The sequence below is a fragment of the Apodemus sylvaticus genome, chromosome 8 (genome assembly GCF_947179515.1).
Source record: "Apodemus sylvaticus chromosome 8, mApoSyl1.1, whole genome shotgun sequence".
NCBI lineage: Eukaryota > Metazoa > Chordata > Mammalia > Rodentia > Muridae > Apodemus > Apodemus sylvaticus.
In genome coordinates this window covers 105,518,331-105,539,976 of record NC_067479.1, presented here as the reverse complement: position 1 = coordinate 105,539,976, position 21,646 = coordinate 105,518,331, and the positions used below count along the sequence as shown (strand labels likewise).

Genomic DNA, 21,646 nt, shown 5'->3' with positions numbered 1-21,646 from the left:
GTGATCTCTCTCTACCTCTGTCTCTCCCCACCCCCATATTTAACTCTTCTCTGTGAGGCAGTTAATCCTGTCTCTGAAACTGCTCTTCAGACTACAGCTTTTATACGACAGTAATGAACACTTATTACGGGAGAGAGAAAAATGGGTGAAAGCCAGGCATGGCGGTGCATGCCTGTGACCCCAGCACCTGGGGAACTGTGGCAGGAGGGTGAACAATTCCAGACCGGTCTGAGCTACATTATACAAGCAACCCCGAAAGAGTAAAAGACAAGCCTGTCACAGGGTTGCTTAGAGCTGGTATTATCCTTAGAGCCAGTTCTCAGCGGGTTTTCTTCATTCTGATAACCAGCATTTGGGGGTGAAGAATATGGGGTGAAGACAGACACTGGGACATCTAAGTTTTATGGGGTTTGGGGGCTGCTACACACACACACACACACACACACACACACGCACGCACACGCACACACACACACTGCTTCTAGATATGACAGCACAGCACACACACACACACACACGCACACCCTGCTTCTGGCTATGACAGCACACACACACACACACACACACACACACACACACACACACAGCCACGCTACTTCCAAACTAGCACCGTGGAAATCAGCGAGCAAAGAACGACCCTAAAGCGACCCAAGCTCTATGCAGTCCCGGTCCGGAGCTGCGGGGGCGTGTCTGTCACGTGAAAGTGGCGTGGTGGCGTAGGCGCTGAGCTGCGCAGGCGCGGGGGCTCTTGGTCGGTCGCACGGGCGCTCAAGGCTGCGCTACAACGGAGGAGACACCTGCGTCCGTGCGTCCGTCCCTCCGTCCGCTGGCTGGCGCAGCTCAGGGAGCCAGTGAGGTCCACGGAGGCGGGGTCCCTAAAACACAGGTGAGCATGGAGGCAGGCGGGGCCGCGGAGAGTGGATGCTGGATGGAGGATGCGGCCGGGTCCTCTCCAGGTTCCGCTGTCCTTTGTGCCCTCAGCCCACCACAGCGATCGGGACAGACTCCAGGCTTGGGGTCCAGAGACCCTCGTCCCGAATGGCGCTGGCGGCACCCAGCTGTCTGAATTGTTGGGACAGAGGACAGAAAAACTCTTGTCCAACTTGCACTCAGATGTTTGAATTGTTGGGACAGAGGACTGGCGGGCGGGGGCGGGGGGGAAGAACGCTTGTCCCACTTCGCAGGGAGGGCTATCCATCCAATGTGGGTGTTGGGGTGACCTGTGAGAAAGTTTCCGAGACACCTGTTCCTCCTTCTCTTCCAAAGGTTGCAAACCTTTGACTTAGAAAGTTCAGTTGTAAGTTTCAAAACGCTGCTGCGGTGTGGTAATGAGATGATCAGAGCTCCAGGATTGTTAGGTTGTTGGAGTTGGTGAAAATGACCCAAGGGAGAGCAAAGAAAGCTACAGTCCAACCTGGCAGGGTTTGCATGGGGAGGGAACATTCCCAGAGTCCCGCTGCCACCGTGCCTTCTGTGATATCGCAGCCCTGTTACCTAGGTCTTCGCTTTTATTTTTACTTTAACTTTTTTTTTTTCTTAGAACTTGGTAAGTGATTTATGTGAAAAGATAGTCCTTGGATTTTTATTTTGAAAGGCATTGTCATGGAGTCTAAGACAGAGTCTTATATGTTTCTGCTTTGGCCCATCCCTGGAGACAAAACTGGGGTTCATACTGCACACCCTGAGTCCTCAGAAGATATTCATCAGAAAATCCTTTGTTTCAAATATTTGGGGTGATTACTAATCCAAGAATAAGTAAGAATTTAACATCCCTGGCAGTCTTTGTAAAGAGCTTAGAGCATCTCCAGTGATTCATCTCTGTAGAAGGTGATTAAGAACTTGTTCCTGTTTTGCTGATGTGAAACATGGCGGATCCAGGCTCATACAACCTGCAGGTACTGGACTCAGTTCTTCTTGGTTCCACCTTTTCCTTAGTTTCCTTCCTTGAGACCCTTTGTGTTGTTGGGGGTGGGGCACAGAGCATTCATACCCCACCTCTTTCCCCTTTTCTTCTTGAGGGGGCAGGGGGTAGTTCAGAGTAGCTTTGAATTTCCCAGAAGCTTTCTTAGAATTTGCACCCCTTCCGTCTCTGCCTCCTGATTTCTGGGATTGCAATGATCATTTCATACTCGAGTGGCACCAGAAGTTTTGGTCAGGTCTGGAATTCTAAGGGGCATGCCCAGACTTCGTTCGTATCTCAGATTAAAAGCACCACCTCCTGCTAGGTGGCTGTCTGCTTCTTTGAAATGCTAAGTTCAGAGTCTGTTTGGACAGAGGCTTATGTGGCAGGAACTGTCCAGAGGTGCTGTGGAAGGAGCCAGCCTCACCCATGAGCTAGCTCAGTGACCTCTGCCAAGGGAGATTGCAGTTGAGCAGTCACCTTTGCCTTTGGCACTACCAAGAGCAGTGTGGGAGAACCAAAGAGCTAACTCCAAGTATGTGCTGTGGAGAATGCGGGCAGAAGGCAGAACTCCCCTGAGACCTGGAGCTTCCTTCCACCCAGAAAGCTGATTTGCAGTGACATTGCTGGAGAAACCATTCCATATTTGGTGTCTGGCTTACCCCCCCTAGGACAGTGAGTGAAACTGAACCCTGCAAAAGATAATGACCACCCAGTGGGGTGGTCCCTGCCTAAAATTCTAGCTCTAAGGAGGCTGAGGTAGGAAGGTGGCAAGTTCTAGGCTATCCTGGGCCTCATAGCAAGACATTGTCTTTTTTTAAGAAAGAAAAAGAGTAAGAAAATGAAAACCGTAACGAAGCCTTTTCAGTTTCCCGGAGCACTGCTGTGTTTCGTGTTATTCTTACGAAACATGTGCCACCACAGTGCCGCTTGGTTTTTAGAAGATCTGGAGGCAATAAACAAGAAAACAGTCTCGGGGCAAGAATGGGATTAGGATTTGGTTGCTAGAACCCAGTGTCTTTTGGAGGTTTGTCCTCGTCTTCCTGTCCACATTCATACGACTGGAGAGAGCAGGTCTCCTAAGTGGAGGCAAGAGGCTGAAAGTCAGCAGAATGCCCAGTCTCTGGAGGGCACCACTTCTCCTAGGACAGGACTTCCCAGCCAGCTCTACCCTTCACTCTAAGTCGTACCTCTGTTGCTCAGTCTCTAAATGTGTTGTCTTATTCTCCTCTGATCATATATATGCTCACATTTGACTCTTAGTGTCTCGGTGAAGGGCGGGATAGAGGGTGGGCACTCACCCCAGACAACAGAACTGACTGTGGCAGATGAGTGCAGGTCACTGCAGTGGTCAGTTCCACGGGAGCTTGTGGGGGCTTCTCTGCTGTCTCTCACTGTGACAGTAACCACTAAGCTGGCATTTTCGATGGCATTCAGCATTAACAGGGCCTTGACACTGGGTGTAGGGGAAAAAATGCAGAATAGCTTCTCAGCAGAGAATGGGCAGAATGGTCCTTAAGAAAACACTTGGCATTGGTTTATGAGCTGCTTGCCAAGGATTGGGCCTGTGAGAGACTGGAGTTCTCTCCAGACACCAGGCCATATTCAGAGAAATCTTGCTCTCAGTTTGTTCCAGGCCAATGATGAGGTTTCGGCACTGACTGTATCTGACGTCAACGTATGTGCATAATGTCCAAGCTTTGGGTGCCTGGTTCATGGCAGGCTGTGTAGGACCTGTGAATCCAAAGCACAGTAAGCTCTTATGGCGTGGGAATTGGAAGACCCAAACCCGAGTCTCCACATAGACACTGATGCCATTCTTACCCATGTGACTTTGGGCTAGCCAGCTTCTTTGGGTCTTAGCTCTTCATTGACTCAATGAAGGGGTTACTGAAGTACAACTTTAAGAGCCAAGGACGTTAAGAGCGGGATGGTAAAGAAGAGGTGGGGAGCCATTTTTCCAGTCTTTCACTGAAGACCTGCGCCAAGGACGTCTTGTGCCTCTTCTGTCTTGCTTTCCCTCCTTTTCCTTTCTTCCATCCCCTGGGTCTGCCTCAGGCCAGCTCTTTCTGAGATGGGAAGAATCCCTGGGTGAGGCTGGGCAGGGCAGGTATTCCCTTGATGTTTCGAATTTCTTGCTGTCCCTACACGTTTCAGAAGGGAGTTAACCCACCCACTGCTGATGCTTTTGTTTTGTTAAGACTTTATCGGTTCCTGCCTAGAGGCAGCTCTTTGAACAAGCATCTGACTTCAGTGAGTGTGTGCCAGTCTCACTGTGCTCATGAAGAAGGAAATCTGTAGTGCTGGGTACACTCAAGGCTCTCCCTGTAGGTGCAGTCATTGGGTGCTGCAGAGCCTGGGTGTGAGCGTGGGGACAGGGGATCTCGAGTTCCTTCTTCCTGTTCAGTGAGTACCCTCGGCCTCAGCTATGTCAGCTCACCCTGCCAGAGAGCAGCAGAGCTGGGAATCAGCGCAAGGGCGCGTCCCAAGCTTGAGTATTTTCTCTAACGCCAGGCTGGCAGTGTTCAGAATGAGCTTTCACACGGGTAAAATTGGGTAGCAACAACTCCTTCCAACTTTGCTCCACTGTGAAATTTCAAGAGTAAAATTCAAATCCCTTCATTTGTGGTTTGATGTGTTACATGTCCATTATATTACCTACATTACAGATAGCACATCCTTGGGAAGTTCTGTGGATGCAGGAGGGAAGCCAGCTGGACTCCCCTAAGCCAAACTGCTGCCATCTTCCCCAGGCTCATTTTCTGAACTCCAAAATGAAGGAGTGACACAGTTCCTTAGACTCCAGGGGCATCCTCTGAGAGCAACACAAACAGCTTACCCTGGAGCCAGAATGCCCCTGGCCCTCTGTGTACCGTCAAGTCAGACAGACAACCGAAATACAACATACGAGGCCTGTTTTTCACAGTGTGCAGAGACGTGCATACGTTCGCATATGCATGGGCTGTATAATCAGGTAAAGTCTTCAGTTGGCAATGCTTTCAAGACAGGGTTTGCCACGTAAAGTGGCTTCTCTGAACCTATCCATCCTTCCTGGGTGACCTTACCTACTTCCAATAGTTCACCCACTGGTTTAGCAATGCCCTCCAAGTCCCTGTTCCTGTTTCTGACTCAAATTTTCCGGGTAGTGGGCGTTAGATGGATCTGTTGCAGTTTATGCAAAAGTGACTTCCACCCACCTCTGACTTCTACCACTCCCTAGACAGTGAAGGACACAAGTATCCAGCCAGGAAACCAGAGACCTAGAGCTGACTTTCCTTTCTTTGCCCTACATGTTACCAGTCAAAATTCTGTCTGCCTCATATGAGCTCATATGTTTGTTTGTTTGTCTGTTTGGCGGTGGTGGCGCACACCTTTAATCCCAGCACATGGGAGGCAGAGACTTCTGAGTTCAAGGCCAGCCTGGTCTACAGAGTGAGTTCCAGGACAGCCGGGGCTACACCGAGAAACCCTGGCTCGAAACCTCTGCCCTCCAAAAAGAAAAAAAGAAGATCCAGAATAAGCAGTACTTTTTGCTCACACTCTTTCCTGAAAGCATTGCCACCTGCAGGCTCTATCTGATCACAGGACCCATGCCTAAGTGAACTCACATGCGCCTTTGTGCGCTGTGAAGAGAGACGAAAAGGAGCGATGAATAGATAACCAGGTAGGGATCGTTGGCAGTCCAGTTGACTGCCTGGGTGTAGGGTAAGGATTGGGTACAGAGCAGGCTGGGCAAAGAGCCTTGGACAAAAGGACCTGTCCCTTTGATGCCGGGTGTGGCGTGTGGACTGTCCTAAGGGCCTGGTTGAGTATAGACCCATAGCGAACGGGAGTCTGCTGGCACTTAAGAAATGTTACAGTCTGCATGACTGCAAATTGCAAATGACTCAAAACTTTGCTCAGTTTTTTGAAGAGCTAGGGGGCCTTGGCAGCTGGCCACTTTGATGCTTTCTGGAGATTATCCATTGGCAGCTGAAGGAGCCCCCAGGGTTTCTGTGTGGCCCAGTCCTGCCTGCCTGTGGAGTGGCTAAGCTTAGGGGCCCAGGCAAGACTCCAGAGCTCCACCCCCAGCCCTCCCTGTGCCTGGTCACCCTGCCTACACACACAGCCTGGGGGTCAGAGTCCTTTGTGGGTAGAAGCAGAGGCAGAGGTGTGGACTCCGCACGCGCATGGTGAGTGCTGCTCCCAGGTTTGTCCTGCTGAAGGATGGGTTTTTAGGGGAAGGGCACCGAGCTGAACCGGCAGGTGGGCCAAGAATGTTGGAGCTCCAGGGTAAGCTGTTTGTGTTGCTCTCAGAGGATGCCCCTGGAGTCTAAGGAACTGTGTCACTCCTTCATCTTGGAGTTCAGAAAATGAGCCTGGGGAGGATGGCAGCAGTTTGGCTTAGGGGAGTCCAGCTGGCTTCCCTCTACCCACCCTCAGCTCTCTCCAGACCAAAGCTGCCACTCGGGGGACCTCTTACAGCTGCTGCTTATTTACAGTCTTATCCAGCTTCACCTTCCGGGAGACATGGGGATCAGATAAAGCTCCCCCTCGGGAGCTGAGTAGTATAGCTGTCAGGTGGGGGCTGGCTCTTCTGTAAACACCCTTGCAGTTCTCTTCTGACCCCCTTTTAAAGGAAGGGGACAGGGAGAAAAGAAAAGGGACAGCTGGTCTATGGTAAATTTCCTTTAGACGAGGACATAGTGGAGCTGCATTTGTTGACTGAATACGATGAGCTTCCTGCTTGAAATTCTCCCGACGATGGTGGAGGGTCATGTCCTTGGCCTCCACAGATCCACTTCTGAATGTGTGGTGAGGGCAGGTGTGACATCAGAAAGACTATGCTTTGGAGTGCTCTTCTTGTTGACTATGGATGGCTGGATTTCTACCTGCTGGTCCTGTGACAGAAGGGAAGTTACTAAGCTCAGAACCTTAGCGTTGCCCCCTGCAGAGAGAATATCCTCCGCTTCACGCGGCAATTGAGAGAATAAACTTAAGCCAGATATGTCAAGTGACATTTAGAAATTCGGGGTTACTGGCCTCCATGCTCTGCTGGTCAGTGGTCTTAGAGGCACATGTGGAAAAGCACTAGTTCTATCTAGTTATTAAAACCTCTCTCCCCATCCCCTCTGTGGGAGTGGGAGTAGGCGCCTCAGGGTCTGCTGAGACTCAGGGTCTGCTGAGACTCAGGGTCTGCTGAGACTGGGCCGCACGCTGCCATGGCATCCATTCTGAGATTTGCCAGGAGTTGCTTTGAGTTCTGGAAGCTTGGTACTTCTGGCGATGAGTTTTCATTGCCTATCACCAGCAGAAAAGCCACCTGCTGGGTGGGCAGCCTGAGCCCGTTCACTGAGACGTCTGCCTCCACCAGTCCTGCTGATAAAGACTGGATGGGAGCCCGGATAGGGTGTTCTCCTCAGACGAGTGACGCCACTCCTTTTTACATTTTTATTTATTCATGTATGTATGTATGTATGTATGTATGTATGTATGTATGTATTGAGCACAGTAGGGGTAAGGGCAAGGGTGGAAATCATCATGCCTGGGTAGCTTTGAAGCTCACATCTTGAATACAAGCTTCATGAACTTGGGGTAAGGAGATAGGAGGCTCTGGGCCTTGTGAACCTCAGTTCTTAGGGCACCTTCAGCCCACCATCAAGTCCTGCAGAGGATAGTTGATTCTAGAAGGTGGTTCTACTCTAGGCCTGTCCCCAGAGATTTAGACACGCAGAGTGAAGCGGTGTCTTAGGGAGGCCTGAGAATCCTTGAAATCCTAGCATGGCATCAGAGCCAGGAGGAAACCCAGATGCTTCTGGTGGCTGTCAGAAAATGGGCTGGATAAAGCCCCTATTGCTGGTACAGGGGTAGGTAGGCCGCTCCTGGATTTCCTCTCCCAGAGGCTCCCAGTCTGTTCCGTGCTAGGCCCGATAGTTCCTTGCCCAGTCAAGCTTTCGTGTTGTAAACTGTGTCCCACACCAATTCCAAAGCCACTTCCTCTATTCCTGTGGTTGCCTGGACTGGCTCCCTTCCTTGTGACACCATAACCCAAGTGTTCTTACTCTATCTGCAAGTCGATTAACCTTCCTTCTTATTTTTATGATACTTTGAGAACTGAGCCTCTGTCTCCTTAAGGATCATGTATCATACTAGGTTTTCCAAAATTGTTACTTAGGTTGATAGTATATTGTCATTTAGTGGTGGGGAAATAGAGCCTTGGTGCCTCCAAGAGTGCAGTAGGGGATGTGTTGGTAGGGTAGGAGGTCCCAGGACCCCCAAATTCACTGCTGAGTTCCACTGGTAGGGTTGATGTAAGCTGACCTCTTACAGGAATGCTTACCAGATGACTGCACTCATGTGCTCCAAAATTATGTAAACCTGCTCATAATCCATAATGGTTGTAGATGGTATAATGGTCCCAACATTTTTTCCGGGCTGCGCAAACTCTCCTATTTAGAGCAGGTGTCTGGGAGCGGTGCTTTCCCTCCTAATGGTTCTGTGAACTATAATCCAGTTGTGTGTAACCTTGCCAAAGAAAAATTGGAAGCAGGCCTGTGAAACGTTCTTTCCTGCTGAGCCTGAGACCTCTATTGTGTTTAAGTCATGTTTATCACTCAACTGTATTGAGTCCATTTCAGTTCTTGTTTGTGGTGAGCCATTGCCCATAGAACCACTTAGTGTGCTTCTAAGTCTTTCTTCTTCCCTCTCAGCTGAAATCAGAGATAGAGTAGCAGTAGCAGCCACCACTCTGTAAACGCCCACACTGGCCTCCTCCTTTCTCCAAGTAAATCGATACTGGGTTCTTCTTCTTCTTCTTCTTCTTCTTCTTCTTCTTCTTCTTCTTCTTCTTCTTCTTCTTCTTCTTCTTCTTCTTCTTCTTCTTCTTCTTTTCTTCTTCTTCTTCTTCTTCTTCTTCTTCTTCTTCTTCTTCTTCTTCTTTTCTTCTTCTTCTTCGTCTTCTTCTTCCTCTTCCGCTTCTTCCTCCTCCTCCTTCTTTTTCTCTTCCCCCTCCTCCTCTTCTGCTGTCATAGTTATTTGGCCATCCCTTTTAATTAATTGGTTGATTAATTTAACTTTAATGATTCTGAGGATTAAAACTTCAGCGTGCTGTGGAAGTGCTCTAGCACAAGCTAGATCCCCAGCCTCCTTTTTGCTTTGAGACTCAATAACTTGGCCAGAATGTCTTTGAACGTGATAGGATCCTCCTGTCTCATCCTGTTGAAAACCTGAGCTACTGGCCTAGGCCACTAGACATGACCTCTCTTTTATTGCATATCTCACATTTGAACTTCCTAAGCTGGCTTCAGTCCTGGTGTTACACCCCTTTCTTCCAAAAGTCACCCCCCAAGGGTCATGTCCTCCTCCTCAAAGCCCCCTGTCTCAGCAATTGTGTGACTTTCCCAGCCTCCACTCGGTCTTTGGAGAAACTTCCAGGTCAAATCCTGCCAGGTGGAATTAAGTGCCTTAGGTGGCTTACTCCTGTCCCTGTTCCTGTCAATGTTCTGTCCCCAGGGACCTGAGCATCAAGCCAGGTGTGAGGGAAGACCCAGGAGATCTTAGGGTGGAATGAGGGCCAACAGAAGCACTGCCCTCTTAAGATAATGGTGTTTAACAACAGCCATCTCTAGGTGGTACGCTTCAGGCGGTATCTGCTTTCTTGTCAGGTGGGGTTTTATGTATTGGCACTGTTGAAATTGTTCTGTTGTTGTTGTTGTTGTTGGTGGTGGTGGTGGTGGTGGTGATTTTGCTTTTGTTTTTAATAGAAGCCTATTTCATTTTTTTTTTTTAAAAGAATTATTTATTTATTTTGTGTATATGAGTACACTGTAGCTGTCTTCAGACACACCAGAAGAGAGCACAGGATCCCATTACAGATGGTTGTGAGCCACCATGTGGTTGCTGGGAATTGAACTCAGGACCTTTGAAAGAGCAGTCGGTGCTCTTAACCACTGAGCCATCTCTCCAGCCCCCTATTTCATTTTTATAATAAGTGAGAAATCTATTCTCAGCTGGGAGAAATTGACTAAGATTGCCTGTCTCCCCAGAGTGAGGCCCTGCTGTGCAGTCACTGGGGCTTTGAAGAATAGAATGCCAGCTTTGTTTCTGGGAGATTCTTAAACTCCAGAGGAAGACAGATAGGGTAACAAAGCAAGTATCTTCTGATGGAAGATGAGAAGGCTGTTCCTCCCCAGGGAGGTGATAGCTAAGCTACTTGCCACCCTCGATGTGAAGGAATGAGAGGGAAGCAACTGTGCTGCTCCCCAGCCCCCCCCCCCCCCCAGCAGCACAACCCAGGGAAGCAGAGATGCAAGGAAAGCCCCAAACAGCAGCCATTCTTCCTAGGGGCACAAATGCATGTGTATGGGCTCTTCCCAAGCTCTCAAACGGGGCTCAGACCAGCGGCCGCGCAGCTCTGAGCAGTCCCATCTCTCCCTGCTTCAGGCCCTCCTCCTCTGGTCCCCTGGCCAGTTGCCCACTGGAGCCTTGGGCAGGAGGTCAGATTCCAGCTGTCCTGTGAGAACAGTAACATCTTCCTTCTTCTCAATCTCCAGACATGTCTTTTCTCCAGGACCCAAGTTTCTTCACCATGGGTATGTGGTCCATCGGTGTGGGAGCCGTAGGGGCCGCCGCTGTGGCCCTGCTCCTGGCCAACACAGACATGTTTCTGTCCAAGCCCCGGAAAGCAGCACTGGAATATTTGGAAGATATAGACCTGAAAACGCTGGAGAAAGGTAAGGGGTGACTGTCGGCCTCAGTACTTTTCCAGGGTACATGCTTAACTCCTTTAGCTTTCCTCTTAAAATCGTCCCTTTTTCTTGAAGCAATATTAGGGAGAAATCTAATAACGATTTTTAAGTTACCGATAGTTGTACCAACCTAACACAATCATTTTATTTCGCTGTATTCCTTTCCATGCTTCTGTAGTCACATAGAGGTGATCTTGGCATTAGTGGCTAATTTATCTTTTTCTCATCAAAGTCACTTCCCACTCTCTGTCACTGGCGCCTTCACTGCAATGATGAATTGCTCCGTAATATTTCACGATGTTTTACCATCATTTAGTAAACCAGCTATTCCGGAGAGGATTCTGAGGAATTCCAAGGCTTCCGAGATTGTCACAAAGAATAAAATAAATAGAAGTGTCTGGGTGGAATGGGCTCCAGAGATACTGCTCACCCCATTCTGTGCTCCCAATGCATGGTGCAGGGCGGGTGCACCGTGGGAAACTGCACATTGTGAAGGGGGATGCTGGGGGGTAGGGAGGGGTGTTGGGAAGCCGATGATACTTTGTGGTTACCCTGCCCCGGGATGGAGCTGCAGCAGGGGAGCTGATTTTAGGACAAAGGAGCCTGTGTACCTGTTCTCAGGGGCCCACCTGGAGTCCGTGGCAGGACCCGAGAGCCCCACACCATCGGCCAGCTGTACCCCTGCCTGGTATATTTCTACAGCAGTGCCCAGGCTCAGCAGGGGAAGTTCTTGGTAAACATTAGGGCTCACTGATTGGATGGACCTCTGGCTGGTGCCCCCAGAGAAAAATCCATTATCATATGTCAGTGGGGGAGGGAGCTGCCCTAGAGAGGCAGGAGTGTGTGGTGGCTCACATTCCTGGCAGGTCGCTTTAGAAAAGGGCAGAGAGAGAAATGCCAAGGCTTCCTTCAGCCCCCCAGCTTAAAAACCTCATGTGACTGACTACACTTCCCTTCTTCCCTGCTTTTGTTCACACTTGTCCCACAAGTGTGTGGATACCTCTGAGGAATACTATCATAATTAAGGTTAATCTATGATGAGTCCACACTCATTCTCCCAAGCATTTAATTGCTAGGTATTTCCCACCTTGTTCTGTTTGTAAGTACTGCAAGTATTGCAGTTAAAGGTTTAGGTCATTTTTTTTAATTCGAATATGCTTTTAAGAGTATTTGTGGGAGGGGTGTCAAAATATACAACTCATTTTGGGCTCTACAGAATTATTAGGTTGACCAATGCTGCCAGCTGTAAAAGGAATTTCAGTTTTGCTAGAAACTATCGCAATTTGGATGTTGGAGTTGAACGCTGGCTTTTGTGGGGGAGGGACTTTTCAGTGTACAGTTGGATCCTTAAGCCTTATTAGTGCTCCTTGAGAAAATGAGTCCCCCCCTGTCTCTGCTCACCTTTTCTTATGTATGGAGTGCTCCTCCTGGTCCCCTCCGAGGCTGTGTCCTGAGCTAAGCTCAGCTCCATATAATTCTGGAACATCTGAACAACTGAAGAAGGACTGGGCAGGCCAGAAGGAAACAGTAACTATTTCCTCTATTTCCTCTCTCAGAACCAAGGACATTCAAAGCAAAGGAGCTGTGGGAGAAGAACGGGGCTGTGATCATGGCTGTGCGGAGGCCAGGCTGCTTCCTCTGTCGAGCGGTGAGTGCCTCTGAGGATCTGCAGGAAGGAAAGCATTCAGGCAGTGGGTCTGGAGTATTTCCATCAGGACCAAGGGCTTATGTGTGCTCTGAGCCTTCTGACATTTCTGATGCTTCTGTTATTTGCTCTATGCATTTGTTTTGACATTGGCTCTGATCTTGTTTTTAACAACTCCAAATATCCTGGTGGGGTTAGCCACACACACGTCTGACTTTCTCTGTCCCTCGAGCCTTTTGCCCAATATGGTAGCAGTCATGTCACGCACTGCCTTTTCATTTAATCCCGGGCAGCAACAGGAGAAAATCCTGAGTTCCTATTGGTCCGCATAGATGTGCACTTGTTGAAGTAACAGTCTAGACTGCAGGACCGCTCACGGGTCACTGTCAGCTGCTCTCGGATGAAGCTGTGGCAAGCAGGGACCTCCTCAAGGAGGCTCTTCAGAGCACTCCCGCTCCTGGGGACCCACCGTAGCCCATTTCCCTCTAGATCATGAACTGCTCTTTCTCCCCCTTTGCTCTCACAGAGTGGGCAGCTGAGCGGGGAGTCAGGCATACCATTAGTGCGGATACATTTGGCCTGTAAGCCAGGGGACGCTGAGGCTTACTTACAGTGTGTCTCCAGGTCGGCAACTCAAATGGAAGCCATTTCCTTAATAGAGAACACACATCAGGGCAGGAACTGTGGTTATTGCAACACAAAATGCTAGTGCAGCAGGAATTCTACAGTGGCCCGAGTGTGGCCCGGTAACTCTATAACGAGTAAAGAGAGGGCAAGGGTGGTTTGATGGACTGCCCAGGTGGTACCAAAGGCCCCAACGTCTGACAAAATTGCTTTGACTAGGAGAAAAATGGACTGGGGTTCTCTTACCCTTGAAACCATTTAGTTTCCCAAGTAACATCCATGGCCCGTTAGGATTATCACTCAGATTTCTCTGGAAGCCTGAATCAACCCTATGAGATTTCTTTCTGCTTCTCTCTGTGTGTGTGTGTGTGTGTGTGTGTGTGTGTGTGTGTGTTTGTGTGTGTGTGTGTGTGTGTGATAAAGAATCCACTGATATTGAGCATACACACTTTGCAACGTCTTACCTGCAAGGCACTTTTTTTTTTGAGATTTTTTTTTTATTCGATATAATTTATTTACATTTCAAATGATTTCCCCTTTTCTAGCCCCCCCCACTCCCCGAAAGTCCCGTAAGCCCCCTTCTCTTCCCCTGTCCTCCCTCCCACCCCTTCCCAGTTCCCCGTTCTGGTTTTGCCAAATACTGTTTCACTGAGTCTTTCCAGAACCAGGGACCACTCCTGCTTTCTTCTTGTATCTCATTTGATGTGTGGATTATGTTTTGGGTATTCCAGTTTTCTAGGTTAATAACCACTTATTAGTGAATGCATACCATGATTCACCATTTGAGTCTGGGTTACCTCACTTAGTATGATGTTCTCTAGCTCCATCTAAGACAGGATCTCATGTAGCCCAGGCTGACCTCTCATTTGCTGTGTAGCCCTTGGATTTCCGGGCTTCTCATCTCCACCTCCTGAGTGCTGGGATCACAGACATGCACCGCTGGGTCCAGTTTTCTGTGATGCCGGAGATGGAACCCGGGGCTTGGCGCATGCTGGACAAGCACTCTACCAGCTGAGCCACAGCCCCGACCTGTGCACGGCTTCTCGGGGTTCTCTTAGAAACACAACCTGTTGTCACCATTCTCATTTTACAGAGGAGGAGACAGCGGTGCAGAGGTTGCCACAAAGCCAGACTGCGTGCTTAATGTGTTGTCAGTCACTACTGCTGGGGACAAATGTCCCAGGTTTGATGGCTTTAACCGCAGTCAATCACTGTGCAGGGCTGGAGGTTGGATTCTCAAACAGTGTCTGGTTGCATTGCCCTGGAAGCTGTCGTGGAAGTCCGTTTCTTTGTCTTTGCACCCTTCCAGAGCCCACCAATATTCTTTGCTTGTGAGTTCTCCCTCCGTTTCTGAAGTCAGCAGGACTGCTCAGGTCATTGTCACATCACATTCCTCCAGCACTGACTTTCTTCCTCTCTCCTCCACATTTAGAACCCAGTGATGACACTGGACCTTCTTACTTTAAGGTCAGGTGACTGGCAAGCTAAGTTTCCGTGCAATCTCAGTGCCCATTTAGACTTGGCCATCTTTAGGGGTTCATTGTTTTCTTTCACCCTGGAGGTGGAGTGTAAACAGAGGGCCCTCAGACTCCGCCAGGGAGACTGCTCTGACGTGATCTGTTGGAGCCAGTGACACAGAGACGGTCCCAGGAGCAACGGCTCTGACTGACTGCAGCCTGCTCTCCTGTGTTCTGCTCTGTGCCCTGGCACAGCATTTTGTGGAAACTTACACTGTCCAGAAATGTGGGTGGATAGAGGTGTGTGAGTGACTCAACAGAGGAGTTCTATGACTCTGTTCCTCTCGATGACTTTATATAGCGACATCCCCAGAGAAAAGAGCCCAGGAAAGCAGTAAACCACATCTCCAGCAGGTGGTCCTCAAGCACACCAGAAACTACAGCCCCTCCCTTCTGTTGTCAAACTTTGTTACTCCGTCGAGTTGTTGGTAAATGTGCTACCATCAGTGCTGTTCTGTCTAGCTGTGCTGTCACTTCTTCCTGTCTTTTCCTGTTACAGAAAATATCGTTGCTCTTGTGTCTCACTGTATTTATACCAGAGGTGGGCAGGCTACATTTAAAAGAACTTCCTGATGGTACTTTAGTTATGACCTCTAATGTGAAAAGGCTTCTTAAGGTTGAAGCTTTTCCACGATTCATGGAGCATTGTTTATTCTTCCAGCACATGGTTCACAAGGACCAGGGATGTCTGTACCACTCAGCACAGCCACAGCCTCCCCTTGTCCATCTCCTTCCTCCACATATTTAGTAACATCCATATATCCAGCCATGGTCTAGACACTGGGATGTCTATGAAGCAAAAGACAGATTTTCCTGTAGTAAGACATACTTAGGAACCTAAGTGACTGTGCTTAATGATGGCATGAAGACCTAGCGCCAAAAAAGCCACAGGCAGAGAGCAGAGAACATGCTTGAGACGTAGGCAGGGGCAGAAATCTTTCCAGAACAAAGTTACTATTCCAGTAGATTAGACTAGAGCTGGACAGAGAAAAAAAAGTTCTAGTAGGAACTGGGGGAGAGGGAGGCTTGCACAGAAGCCTGGAGACCACACTTGCTGTATGGCCTACACGCATATGTCCGATGGCCCTTGGGCTAGTTTGGTCTAGTGCAGGAATGAGCTACAAAGTAGGAGATCATGTCCTGGCTGAGAGGGAAGAGGCTCCCTGGGCGATCTTCTCTTTCCAAAAGCCTGGCTTGGCAAATGCACTTGAAACCCTGTCTGTCCTGTGGCTGAGTGTATCTACCTCAGACAGATGTAGGCCGGTCTACATAGGCTTGGCTTGCTTCTGGAATTTTGTCACCTCTATTCTTCTGCTCAGTGCCAGCCCCGCACCATGGTTTGTTTCTTGGCTATGGAGCTCTGGAAGTTCATGTCACTGAACCTTCCTGTCTTCCACAGGAAGCAGCAGACCTGATGTCCTTGAAGCCCAAGTTGGATGAGCTGGGTGTCCCTCTCTATGCAGTGGTGAAGGAGCAGGTTAAGAGAGAAGTGGAGGATTTCCAGCCTTACTTCAAAGGGGAAATCTTCCTTGATGAAAAGGTAAGTGAGTGTGTTGTGGCTTAGAGACGCCTTGCTGCTTAAGAGTTCTTCCAGAGGACCCGCATTCAGCTTCCGCACCACGTTGACTGGCTGACCTTGGCCTGTCACTCCAGCTCCTAGGGATCCAATGCCCTCCTTTGACCTCTGAGCACTCTGCTCACATGCACACACTCACACAGAGATGCTCATATACACACAATTAAAAATAAAGCACAGAGAGAAAGAGTGTGTTGTGGGTTTGTGGTCCCTGGGCTGCATGCTGGTGGGACTAGTCCTCAGCTGGAAGAGACCACTGACCTAGGATGGGTCTGTCCTGGAGCTGGAGGTAGATCTCCCCTTGAGTTTCCCTGAGCTTGCAGGGTCCCCCAGCTCTCCACGAATGGCATAGTCAGACTCTTGAAAGTTGTTCTCCATTTCACTAAAGCCTTCCTTGTCAGTTGACCCAAGAGGGTGAGAAAGAACAAAAAAACTCTGCCCCTTAGCCAAATCCTCGTCCCTCGATTTAGGCAGTTACCTCCCTTGTACTCTCTCCCTACAGAATGTTGTAAGGACAGTGAGAAAGCACATGGTGGGGGTGGCAGGTGGGGGTGAGGGATATTCTTTCCTCAGACTGAAACTGTCTTGAGAGCAGAATGAACCCAGCGGCAGAGTATTTGCCGAACATTGATATACAAGGCCCTAGGTTCAATCCCTGCATCGCAAAAAATAACATAAAATTAAATTTAAATTTTTTTCTTTCTTTTTTTTTCCCCTTCTTTTCCTCTCCTTTTTGGTAAAGAAGTCAGAGCTGGCAGCTTCCTGTCTCCCTAGGCAGTTGAGTGTGATCCTGGGAGGAGTGACATGTGTTAGGCTGCAGAAGAGACATGAAGTAGCAGGCTCTGGGGCTTTTGGCTTTTGGCATCCTTCTTAGGGATGAGAGACATGCAGACTGCTCACGCAGGATCTTCCTTGCTCTGTAGAAAAAATTCTATGGTCCAGAGAGGCGGAAGATGATGTTCATGGGCCTCATCCGTTTGGGCGTGTGGTATAACTCCTTCCGGGCCTGGAACGGGGGCTTCTCTGGAAACCTAGAGGGCGAAGGCTTCATCCTCGGAGGAGTGTTTGTGATAGGGCCTGCAAAACAGGTAAGATCTCAGTATTTGCTACAAACCTATGGGTATTTGGAATCGAGACCCCATACTGAATCTCCACATTTAGAGTCTTCCGTCCTGCCTCCCAGCACGCGTCACTCACTGGTCACACATCTACTGTAGGCTTGCATCTCATACATGCACTTCAGTCGGGCCACCAGACGGCTATGCAGCACAGACTGCAGTTGGTGAACCTGAGATGGGGAGTTGGTGAGCAGCTATACCAGTGAACCTTGCCCAGTGTGGCACCGCAGAGGCCTGAGTCTGACTTCCCAGTGCAAGTTGTATTTCAGTGTTGCCCAGGTAGCTCACATTTATTCTGTTTGTGAACATACTTAATTGGCATGTTCCCAAGCCGTCGAGGATGGATGTGGAGGAAAATAAAAAGGGAGAAGGAACAGAAGGAGCCTGGTGAGGGGGCGTGGCGGGAACGTATAAGAGAGTCCCACGGAACTCGTGCTGTCAGGACTGTGCCTAGGGAGAAAACCGATTCTTCTGTGAACAGGGAGTTCTGGCAAGGAGGACCCAGCATCAATGTGTGGACCCCGAGGAAGGGTATGGGAAAGACAGATGGAGTCCTTGTGGGCCTGGGAGGCAGGTGACTGGGGCTCTCTGTGGACAGTAATGGGTCACCAAAGGAGCACCTGGAGACCAGCCCGCATAGGAACCATACATACAGCATGTATAGGGTGTGGTTGGATTTCTCTTGTTTCGTTTTGTTCCTGTAGAAAAGCAGCGGTAGTCTGCATTGTTAGATCTCACAACATGAAAGAAAAAAGAATAGGACACTTAATTTCTAATCTTTAAAAAAAATCCATTGGTAATTGTTCTTATTTGTATTAGGATTTAGTATTAAATGGTGTCTAATTTGACATAATTCTGTTTCTTGATTTCTAGTAAATATATTAGAATGTCTTAAGTGTAATGCCCATCAAGCACCTGCCTTGTTATAGGTGCCCATAGGTATAGTTTCCTGTCAGTCTGGGATGTTCGTTTCCTCATTCCCACCTACATGTAAGGAATGGACCTAGAGATGGGGAACAAGTCAGCCAGAGGCACGGTTGATACGCGGAGCAGGAGAAATTAAACTCAGGAACCCAGAAGGACAGCACCCCGCTGCCTGTACAGATTATTTGCAGGAGTGGTTCTCAATAACCTGGTCTAGGTGACCCTAGAAGGTGGCCCCTCTTGTTCCTACTCTAGCCCGGTGGCATTTCATTGTCTTATCTTGGCCCCCTGTGGTGGCCTCTAGGGCAGGGTTTGGCACACCTGCCAGCCTTTTCTTGCCTGGTGATGATTCACTGGGTACTCATGGCCTGGTGAGCACATTCCTGGTGTTGTTAGGTGTGGTGTTTGTTGGTCCTCAGAGCTCTGGCAAGGTAGTGGGTGAGCAGGGTTGGCTAGGCAGCAGCACTCACCGTGTTCCTCCTGGAGGGCATTTCTGCAGTCCTGTTAGGTCAGGTACCTCTAGGTATGAGGGTTTTTTTTTTTAATGATTTGTGAAGCCTGGTTATTGTAAAAAAAAAAAAATTAGGTATATTCTTTATGCCTATGCCATATACGTATTCTATAGAGAATATCTAAAAACAGCAAAATAGTGAAAAGTGGGTCGAACCTTCCCATCGGGTACTAAGGCAGCTCGCTAGAACAGAGCTGGGTGGCAGTTGGCTTGGTTTCTCTCTCTGCAGTGATGATGGATGACTATTTCCCATGCCATTAAACATTCGTCCCCTGTCCCAGATGGAGGAGTTGGAGAAGGGACTGAAGGAGCTGAGGGGGGTTGCAGCCTGATGGGGGGAAGCAACAGCGTCAACAGGCCAGATACCCCGAACTCCTGGGGACTGGACCTCCAACCAACGAACACACATGGAGGGACCCATGGCTCCGGCCGCATATGTGGCAGAGGATGACCTTGTTAGGCATCAGTGGGAGGAGAGGCCCTTGGGCCTGAGGGAGTTCGATGCCCCAGTGTAGGGAATGCCAGCATGGGAAGGTGGGAGTGGATGAGTGGGGGGAGCACCCTCATCGAGGCAGGGGGAGCGGGGAGAGGATAGGGAGTTTCTGGAGGGAGACCAGGAAAGGGGATAACATTTGAAATGTAAATAAAGAAAATATGCAATAAAAAAGAAAAAGAAAAAAGAAAAAAAAACAAAAAACATTCTTGCCCTGACTTTCCCCTGTCTGCATTTGGCTTACACAGTAAACAATTGCAGTTCCCTTAGTCACTTCCTAATAGTCATCCCACTGTGGTGGACTTCTCATTATTATTTATTGGTTGTGCGTGTGAGTGAGTGTGTGTGTGTGTGTGAGTGTGTGAGACTGTGTGTGTGTGTGTGTGACTGTGTGTGTGTGTGTGTGTGTGAGTGTGAGTGTGTGTGTGGAGGTCAACTCAGGATTTGACTCCCTCTTGCCTCACTATACAAGGCCCAGGGATGACTCTGGGGTCATAAGGCCTGCATATGGCAAATGCCTCTGCTGGACAAGCTCCCTCACTGACTGGACTTCCTCTCCTTTTTTCTTTTTTCTTGTCTTTATAATGACAGGACACATTACAGATTATTTGAAATTTAAGGCAAGTGGCCAGATACCACAGTGAGTTAAAGAATACTGAAGATTACTGATGATCCCAAACACATCCTTCTATCACTTCACTTCAGGGTGACTTTAGGATGTCCTTGACCCTGATGTGTTTGCTTCTGTGTGTTGGAAGTGTGACCCCAGTTTACGAGGTTTAAAGAAAAGAATGGGTCCACCTTCTCAGATGGTCATCCAGCACCCATCAAGGTGGCTCCTGAGCTCTGCCCTGTAAGGTTTTCTGTGTTTTCATTCTCCTCTCTTCAGATGGACTGTTCTTTTATCTGTCTGTCATCCAGGAAGCCTTCCACATGCCCTTGTTTTAATTAACCATGACTGGCTTTATGTGTTACAAATATAGGGACATGACTTCCTCAGTCCCCTTCCTCAGAAGACCGGACTCCTCAGGGGTCGGTGCTGGGTGTGAGTCAGACCTGAGCTCTCAGCTGCCCAAGCACAGGGCTTGATGGACAGCTGGTGCTCAGAGTGTGTCTCATGAGTGAACACCTCCGAGTGGAGGCTGACATCCCTTTCTGTTCCCCCCATAGGGCATTCTACTTGAGCACCGAGAAAAAGAATTTGGAGACAGAGTGAACCCACTCTCTGTTCTGGAAGCTGTCAAGAAGATCAAGCCACAGACTCCAGCCTCCGGGAAGAGCTGATCATGTACAGCCGCCGGCTGGGGCTGGGGGGGGACGGGGCCTGTGTAGTGTTCACCAGATGAGCTGTGCTTTCACCATGGCCCAAGTGCTGGGAGCCCCTTGCACCATATTTATTAGGAATTGGTGATGCATTTTAACATTGTCTTTTTAGGTCCCAGAGTGTTTAACATTCTGTTTAGACCTAGTAGGGCAAATAGGTTCCAGACAGAACAGAGTTAAATCTAACAAACCAGTGAGCTATTTGAGAAAAGATCTAGAAAATTTAAGGTTTAATGTTATACCTCCTGTCAAAGCAATATGTCCTAAGTGCTGGTATTTGAAGTGAATTTTACTTTCATGCCTAATTAAAAAAATATATACCTGAAATCTGAGAAAAGTAGAGCTAAGACGTCGGTGGTAGAGCATTTACCTAACATGCACATGGCTCTGGTGGGATACCCAGACAGAGAGACAGAGACAGACAGACAGACACTCACACACACACACACACACACACACACACACACACAAAGACAAGCTGATGGTTGACTTGATAATTAGAGAATAGAAGCCTTTTGTTTGGTGTGTTTTCCATTAACAACTTGTTGCTGAAAGTCAGAGTTACCACATAAAGCAATTGCTGTGTTATGTTCTTGGACCAAGGTAAATTACAAAGTGAAGTTTCTTATGGTCTTCCCTTATGGACACAGAGATTTGTTTCACTGGGAAAAGCTGTCACCTCCAGCTCTAATAAAAATATGCATCAGGAATCATCTCTGAACATAGTTTTTCTTGTCCTAGTTCCTCTTGCTTCAGCCTCCTAAGCTCAGGTCTTACAGACATGAGTCACCACACCCAGCAGAACACAAGGGTTTTCTGGTGATGAGTAACAAAAGCCAGACTATGAGCTACAGGTGAGAAATATATATTCTCCTGGGAGAGGCAGTGGGGAGGGGAGCTTAGTGACTGTCACCTAAGGTGGCTGAAGTTAGCCAAAAAGATGCATTCCGTCATTATTGTTATTATTGTTGATTCTTCAAGGCCGGTTTCTCTGTGTAATAGCACTGATGTCCTGGCGCTTGCTTAATAGACCAGGCTGGCCTTGAACTCTGCCTCCCAAATCCTGGGATTAAAAGCATGCACCGCCGCACACTGCTGCATTCTGTCATTCTTGTTATGAGTTTTGCTATCTTCTCTAGATAATGATCTTGATGTTTAAATATGGTAACGGCTTTCATGTTGATCTTATGGCCTAATCTGGTAAGCCAGGGAACAGACACACCCACAATGAAATACAGCTCCATTCGAATGCTGTGTTTGAATTTTGTCTTACAAGTAGAAGGTCATTG

The 21,646-nt window shown here is 48.7% G+C and overlaps 1 protein-coding gene across 4 annotated transcripts; it reads left to right on the top strand.

Moving 5' to 3' along the window:
* Nucleotides 1–733: 733 nt before the first annotated feature.
* Prxl2a (peroxiredoxin like 2A) lies at nt 734–21,067 on the top strand. Of its 4 annotated transcripts, none has more exons than XM_052190209.1 (6): nt 734–886; nt 10,449–10,611; nt 12,183–12,274; nt 15,812–15,952; nt 16,912–17,076; nt 20,205–21,067. In XM_052190209.1, the coding sequence occupies exons 2-6, from the start codon at nt 10,467–10,469 to the stop codon at nt 20,316–20,318; spliced, it is 657 nt and encodes a 218-aa protein (XP_052046169.1). In that variant the 5' UTR covers nt 734–886; nt 10,449–10,466; the 3' UTR covers nt 20,319–21,067. The 4 variants fall into 4 exon arrangements, with proteins under 4 accessions (XP_052046169.1, XP_052046167.1, XP_052046166.1 ...); XM_052190207.1 differs by having other exon boundaries at nt 791–886; nt 10,432–10,611; XM_052190206.1 differs by lacking the exon at nt 734–886 and adding an exon at nt 5,988–6,072 and having other exon boundaries at nt 10,432–10,611.
* The last annotated feature ends 579 nt before the right edge of the window (nt 21,068–21,646 follow it).

What these genes read in the sequence shown, in the direction of transcription:
- Prxl2a (XM_052190207.1), top strand. Translation starts at nt 10,434, where the DNA reads ATGTCTTTTCTCCAGGACCCAAGTTTCTTCACCATGGGTATGTGGTCC. An exon ending in GCTGCTTCCTCTGTCGAGCG is followed by an intron (nt 12,275 to 15,811) that starts GTGAGTGCCTCT and finishes TGTCTTCCACAG; the next exon opens with GAAGCAGCAGACCTGATGTC. An exon ending in TGATAGGGCCTGCAAAACAG is followed by an intron (nt 17,077 to 20,204) that starts GTAAGATCTCAG and finishes TTCCCCCCATAG; the next exon opens with GGCATTCTACTTGAGCACCG.